Source organism: Apis laboriosa, unplaced genomic scaffold, assembly GCF_014066325.1.
Source record: "Apis laboriosa isolate Shangri-la unplaced genomic scaffold, ASM1406632v1 scaffold11_cov152, whole genome shotgun sequence".
Classification (NCBI taxonomy): Eukaryota; Metazoa; Arthropoda; class Insecta; order Hymenoptera; family Apidae; genus Apis; species Apis laboriosa.
In genome coordinates, this window is record NW_025221020.1 from 2,377,663 (window position 1) to 2,385,807 (window position 8,145).

Sequence of the window (8,145 nt, forward strand, 5' to 3'; positions counted from 1 at the left end):
TAATAGACAAAAATAACAAAGCATCGCTATCATCTTCTCTAATTCAATTTTTTTATCATATCTTTATTTTTGTTTTCCCCACTCTTTCTTTTCCGTTATTTCTCATTATCTAGCTTGTATTTTACGGTCGTTCTATGTTCGATATCAACAATAGCTATCGCAGTTGAAATGATCGCAACGCTAAACGCGAAAAGTATCGAGCACTTGCCAGTTGGGACACGCGATTGAATGCATCGTGACGATTAATTCGATTACGGTAAACCCATTTATTTTCATCGGTCAGAAAAATTTCGACATCGAACGAATATGGCGCAAAAGACCATACGTCCTTTCTCCAGACTTGATAGCTGCCGCGAGAACAGAAGGGCGGTGCCATCCAAGAGAATAGTGTCGCGCGCCCTCTTTCTTTCTAATATCCTTTTTGGATTGGAAACCATCTCTCTCGTTTCGATACATGTATATAGTGTGTTCGCGCAACCCGAACCCTCCGCGTGCCACGCGCGCGGCAAATCGTTGAAACAAACGCGGCCGCGAAAGCCTCGTTAGTTGTGTAGAAGAGAATGCATTCGAGCCGGCTTTAATTTCACCACCGGGGACCATTATCGAGTTACGCGCCCCGGGCCAACCGAGTATCATCGATAATACGGTAGTGCGAATAGTATGCAGCTAACCATAGCCACATACCATACAGTGGCAAAAGCATTCTTCGTGCATAGAAATTTACTTACGAAAGCTGAACTAGTAAAACGCATAGCTATGAGAGGAAGACGCGGAAGAAACTTCTCTAATGAATCGACGCGATTTAATGAGGTCGCCGGATATTTTTGACCCGAAGAAATTATCACGTTACCGCGCTCGTTAACACTGTGTATAGCAAATTGACAAGGAATTTCAACGAAATTTTTGAATTTTTAACGAATTTTCGACGAATTTCAACAAAAATATTTTTTTCTTTTCCCTTCGCTTTTTTATATATTTTAAAACAAATTTAGAAATCGTTAATAATCAGGATCAGATATATTATAAAACAATCAGGATCAAGTCGCACGAATTTTGTTTTCAGATTTCTCTATCACAAAATTATAATCATTCTTCAAATGATATAGGTATAAAAAAAGTGCAAATTTGGTTTTTAATTTTATATAATCTCGTCACATGGTATAAATGTAATATTGTGATATACAGAAGCTCGATAATTTTTATATTGCTGACCTTGCCTTACATTCGCTCACTCTGAATAATTACGAAATTTATTCTTATTAAAATTTTATGCTCTTTAATTGATCTGGAATTGCATCAAAATTCGTCGTACAACAAGTAAGGTCAAGGACGCTATTCTAATCACGTCCTACTTGTTGCATGTTAATTCCGCTTTAGCATCCCTATCTGATATCCTCTTTCTGATCGATTCAATACCCTCCATATAACAAATTTTTTGGAAAAAAATAGCTATTATCAGAAACGGATTGAAAAATAAATTTATCCGATTCGATAAATTAATCATCTTTTTGAAATCGAAAAAACAAGTCTTGGAAAAAAACAGTACTGAACATCAGGATTGCAGCTTTTACTTCGATTAATCGACCTTATTCGCAGCCGATGCGGAAACCGAAACTTCTAACGATGTTTGAGTTTTTAGGTCACTGTCAATTGATGCCACTAGTTATGTTTCCACCTAAATGAATTACGCGTGAATTAAAATTTCTTCGTATCTTTTTACCACGATATGATTTGTTTAATCATATGATCTGAAATTATGATTCTCTATCTATTATCTATTGAATATTCGTAATATGGTTAACTAAATTTTTGGTTAACTAAATTTTATTATTTAGAATGTACAAAAGATCGGTTTATATTTAAATTATTCGATATTTGAAAATAGTTGAATCATTATTATAATTTCTTTCTTATATTACATTTAGATAATATAAATTTGAAGACAATATATTTCAGGAAATTCTAAAGTTTTTATTTTACATTAAAAAACTCAACAATTCGATAATTCGATACGAATAAAGAAAATGAGTCCATATTATTATTATTGGAAAATGATTATACAATTTCTTCTACAATATCAAAAAAATTATTGAATTATATAGTTAGATGTTGTTTTATACAGATGCTGATGTCGAACACCTTGCCGTTTAACTGGCGAAATATGCGTGTGTAAACGCGACACTTCATGGCACAATCAGTATCGTAACTGTCTAGCCGCATACGTGCCACAACAAGGAATGATTTAGCGCGTTCAATGCGTTAAACGGTGCACGTGTACGCCCACATCATTGAAAGATCATACAATCGATCTTTAACGTAAAAGTGGTTTGCGATGGTAATTCGATAGAGAAATAGAGAGGCCACAAATGTTTTTCACACTATACTGTTGATCATATTCGAGAAGATATTACGACGAATTAATCGAGCAAATTGCTGTTGAATGTTAAATTGATTGTTGGTAAGAGTAAATAAAACGCTAACACTGTATTTCACGCGGTACATACATAAGCAAAACACTTCAGTCAATATATAGTATTTTTTCTTAGTTTCGTATTTAACAAATTTTTTCCTCTAATACATTATACAATTTTGAAAAAAATATAAAATCGTTAATATTTAAAATATCATTAAATCTTTAATGTTTTTAATTAATTTTAAAGAAATATATGATTCAATTACAATAATATAGACTTTTGGGAACAGTCGATCGAACAGAAACTAATGTGTTTAAAAACAAAAGAGAACCAAGAGACCGGTTAGACATCAAGGAGATCAAGCCACTGGTCAAGTAAAACGAATTTTTCATGTCATACTTTCCTTCGATTATTATTAATATTTGCAAGCAGACACGTAAAGCAATATAATTCAGATAGTTTGATTTAAAATTAGTTTTTGAGATATGTGAATTATAAAAGTCGAATAAAATTTAAAAGAGAATCACGTAAACTCACCTCGATAAGGTGCCCTTGAGCAAAGGATTCCTGTCGTCATAGTATCCACCGGACGACGGCATCTTCAAGTAATCCAAGCAATAGGCACGTGGCACTTGGCACTGACACTACGGCACTGCATCACTGTCGCGTGATCTGTTAACTTTCCATTCACCGTACCGATGTTATATTCGGTTAACTAGATACACGATGCATCGTTTTCCATAAAAAAACAAAAATGATAAAGTGAATTGAAAAATAATTGACACTCACGTAAACGCATGTCACGAAAAAACGTTAAATCATGAATTAAATAACCATATTTTGTAAGTTAAATATAATGACATTATTAAGATCCATTCGTTAAAATAACAATTAGATAACACTATTAACAAGTAGTTAATACGTTTTACGAATCAACCCTCATCAATTTTATTTAAATGACTTTTTTATTTTCTTTGATGTTGTAAATTAATCTTCAAGCTGCACTTGATGGATTTTTCCAAATTTGCGACCTAAACATAAAAATTTTCATTTAGCTATTTTTATATATTCCTTTATCTATTCGTTAGTTTCATTCATACAAATATGTACAGTTGCAAAATATAATTGCCTATCAAATATTTTTTTCTTATAGTTAGTTTAAATTCATTCAAAAATTAGCATAAAACATTTCTTAACGCAATATTGAAAATATTAATGAAATAAAGCAAATAATTGTATAATTAATCGTTCCTTAGTTTGTCACATTCAGTGGTTATTTTCCATTCGAACCGTTGTCGAGGTCAACGTTATTACAAACAGTTGGCGCCAAAATCCTGCTACGTTCAATCCGCTTGGGTGAAAGTCCTTGCAGTAGGCATTCGAGGAAGCATTGTAGTAGGTCGCCGAGAATTTTCATGTTTCTTGGCGAACTTTTCGAATACACTACTTAATAAACTCGATCAAATGATTCATTGTTTTCTTCTTCATCGATCGAGTATCGAGGTATCGAGTATCGTTATTACGAGGATATACTTTGAATAGTCAAAGAATAACGATTCATATATGTCTTTCAGCTAAGAAACGTTAAGATAAGTGTTACGGTTGAAAGCGGAACGTACCAGGTAAGCCCATCGAGTACGTCGTTTATTTATAAACTAAGGAAACCCGGGAGAGAACGCAGGAACGACGGAGGCCAACAGAATGTCCCTCGCGTTTCGTTTACCGTTCGTAAACTACACTCTGCGCGTACTTCGAGGACCACGTGTTACTTGTCCGATCTTTCGATTGGTTGTAGGATTTCAAGATGGCGCATCTATTGACCTGTCAATGTAAATTCATGATGTTATGCATTTCTTTTTTAAAAAACTTTAAATTTTCTCAAAACTTTCATTGTTAATTAAAAATAAATATATAATATAAATATATAATATATAAATTATATGACTTTATCTTTTCCTTGTTTTAATAAATAGAATAAATTAAGAAATATGAAATTTAAAAATTATTAAAAATCAATTCTAACTTTTATAAAAGTATAAAAATATTATATTTGAATATTTTTAATAGATATTATTTTTTGAAGAAATTTTGAAAAAATACAATATTTTATGAGTAAACATTTAAGAATATCTAATACATATACAAAGAATATATTCATAAAATATTTTAAAATATTTTATTCTATACGAAGAATCATCCATTGCAATAGTATGTCATAAGCTATAATTATTCCTTTCTCTCGCAGGTTCTGACTCGTCTATGCACTTTCACTGTACCTTCGACGATTCTTGAACCAAAAGCAGATTACAATTGATAAAATGCATTTTATTTATTACTTAATTATTTTATCGATAATAAAATTTTTTTTTATTATTTAGAAATAATTTATACTTTCATAAATTCAAAGCATTAATAAAAAGAATATATAAAATATTTTTGTTAAGATTTTATCGAAAACTCTGATTATAATATAACAAAGTACGTTGTATATTAAATATATCGTATATTAATTATAAATTATAGATATATATATTTTTAATTCGTAAAAATATGCGAATAAATTATAATTCTTTTATGAATTAATGTGCCATTTTTAGCTTAAATTGAAAGTGATTTTACAAAAAAGCAAATAATCTACTTATAAATTCATTTTCAAATAAATCATTTGTATAATTTACCCCAATTTTTTTTAACTTAAAAAAAAATTTCTTTTTACTTTAATAATCCTAATATTACAAAAGATAAACAAATGAATTTAGAAAATTTATATATTAATATTACTTATATATTATATGTTACTAATATTATATATTATTTTTTTAACTGTGAATTAAGACGTTTTTGAAGGATGGGTAACGAGGCGAAAAGTCGAGGAGTAAAAGCGTTACATGATTCAAGGACATACGCTAAGTAGAATCGTGATCCAGTCGATAAGTAGCTGTAAGTGCAACGAACGTTCTATCTTTATAATTTACATATTTATATAAGGAGTTGATTGAAATTAAAAAAATGTCTTCATGAACTATCCTGATCTATTCACGAAAAAAGAGTGAGAGATTCGAATGCTTACTGGAAAATCGGTACCGTAAACGTTCCACTTCTCTTTCATTCTTTCTTTCTTTTTCTTTTTGTTTGACTTCTTTTTTCTTCCATCATTCTTTCTTTCTTTCTCTTACTCTTAAAAGAAAACCGCTCCGGAATCCATGTCTCGGAATGCGAGGCGACGAGACTTAGCTTAGCACGAACGCAACCTGTCCACGCTATTTCCCCCACTCAGACCTGCTGATCCTCCTAACTCGACATGCCCATCCCCACTTAAAGTTTGAACGAGACAAACATGATTGCACTCACACTAAGAAATGTGCCATTATTTGCTACCTCATATCATCGAATGCGATGATGCGTCGCCACTGTCTCAGCTTCTTATTATTCATTTATGTATATATATATATGTATGTATGTATATGTATGTTTATATATATATATATATATATATATATATATAAAATATACATACATATACATACATATATAACGCGTTTGAATTTATCAAGAAACTAAAATTATTCTGCTGATTTAATAAACACTATAAAATAATATTTTTGTTATTTTTCCATAAAATCATATAAAAAATTTTAATTTCATTTGTCTCAATATATTATTAATTGATATATGAAATTTTAAATAAGAATTTTTGTTTACATAAAACATTAAAAATATAATTATATATATAAAAAATTAAAAATATAAAATCGATTAAAGATATCGAAAATAGATAATATTTGACAAGAATTATATTTAGATTTATATTTAATACGAAATTATATTTTATAAAATACGAAAATTTTGTTGAATACAAATGGAATCTGTTCATGTTATTTTCTCTGTCATCATTCCTCCCGTTTTCCTCCCTTCACCTTCTTTTCCACGCTCTTCTACTTGGTATGAGTAACTCACACACTATATCGCGAATATCTATATTTGTCAAATCCCTGTCTGGTGCGTGGATACCAATACTTTACTAGTTATTGTACATGCAACATGGTTTCGCTTATTTATCCTATACATATGTATTTGATACGTGTAGATACAGCACGCGTCTTATTTACCGAATGATAAAGAGAAAAAGAGTGATTAAGTGAGAAAGAGAAACAGAGAGATAGCGCCGCGGACAACATGAGTTATTTTTTAAACTCGATGCACGTCTAAACGATGATCTGCTTTAATAACAAACCGAGTATATCTAATAAAACAAGATATATATATATATATATATATATATATATTTAAAAATATTTTGTAAAAAATTGAATTTAATTTACCATGAATTCTTTTAAAATTGTTATCTGTTTTTTATTTTTGTTTTTTTTTCAAAGCAAAGAATAAAAATTTTAAAATATTAACAATATAACTTTAATCTCTAAAAATAAAGAATCTGATAATATCGAATACTTATAAACATATCAATTTAATTCCTTGATTTCGTAAGTGAAAATAAACAAATTTTGAAATTTATATAAAAATGAATTTCACTTATATTGTTATTATACACTTCACTGCTGTCTATCAAGATTACAATGTGCAATTTCAAATATAAATTCTAAATTTTTAGCTTTCCTGAATTGTATGACATACGTTGTGAATATATATGTAAGGAATATACTCCTCTCATTCGTTTCGCATTGCCGGGCATACAGGCCGCGTTCTGTTTTCTTGTGCACAGTCGCAACATTACGGATCATTCCCTAGGAATAAGGTCGTTCACAAGATCGTGCCAAGAAACACTATTGACCGTTATTTGTGAATGTTTTTCTAATGTATTTAATAATACTTTATTCACATTCATTCGAGAAATATAAAATATGAACAATATTAATAAATATTATCAACATTAATAAATATTTAGATATTAAAAAAAATATAACTAAAAATTCACATACGGTAAAAAACGCGCTTTTAATTATTTGTACCAAGACAGATGAGAATTTCACAATTATTTAAAGCTATATGACAATTTCTTCATACATAATTTTAATGATCAGACTTGATTGTCTAGAAAGTAACGCTCTACATCGACGACCTTGTTCTTAGGATATATACAGGCGTGAATCGTATCAAGTATCTATCAACACTAGAATCAAACGTAAAAGCTTTGCTTGAAATGGATAGAGGGAGCTGATCACAGTTGTCAACGGCGTACGTGAACGGAACACTGGTCGATATGGGGAAAAAGAATACTAGTAAAGAACTGATTGTTGAATAGTACAATATCCATGGTACATACTGGAAAGAATAATTATTCCTTGCGTTCCTCTTCTTTATTATCTTGCACAAAAAAAGAGCACAATGACAGTTCGCTCACGATAATGGCAGATGCGCACGACGGTTTGTCACGTGGTAAAGAATAAAAATTACTCGTTTACACGTGTACACCTACTAGCATTTATATGCATACTTATACACGTGAATTGCGCGTGCGATGTATCCATGGACGTGTATGTGTATATATACGTATATTGAAGTGGTGACTGTACAAAAACGTTACAAGACGGCGCGTGGACGGTCGCGGCTGAACTGATCGTGGGGGTCGAGCCACAGGTGTCATCAGACGGCGGCTGCTCCACCCCTCTGCCCCCACTCGGTTTCCTCACCCGCCTTCGATCCCCACTCTTATTTGATACTTTCACGCACACGTTTAACTATGGAGAAGAAAACGCGTGCGCGCACTACC

General features: G+C 31.0%; 1 protein-coding gene across 1 annotated transcript in view; it reads right to left on the reverse strand.

Annotated features, from left to right (window-relative positions):
• Positions 1 to 8,038, reverse strand: part of LOC122718081 (AF4/FMR2 family member 4-like) — a 117,227-nt gene extending 109,189 nt beyond the window's left edge. Inside the window, exons 1-2 of the mRNA XM_043942772.1 lie at positions 7,699 to 8,038; positions 2,952 to 3,445 (exon numbers count right to left, since the gene is read on the reverse strand). Of these exons, the coding sequence (XP_043798707.1) occupies positions 2,952 to 3,013 (62 nt within the window). The 5' untranslated portion in view covers positions 3,014 to 3,445; positions 7,699 to 8,038. The remainder of the gene's footprint in view (positions 1 to 2,951; positions 3,446 to 7,698) is intronic.
• Positions 8,039 to 8,145: the final 107 nt, after the last annotated feature.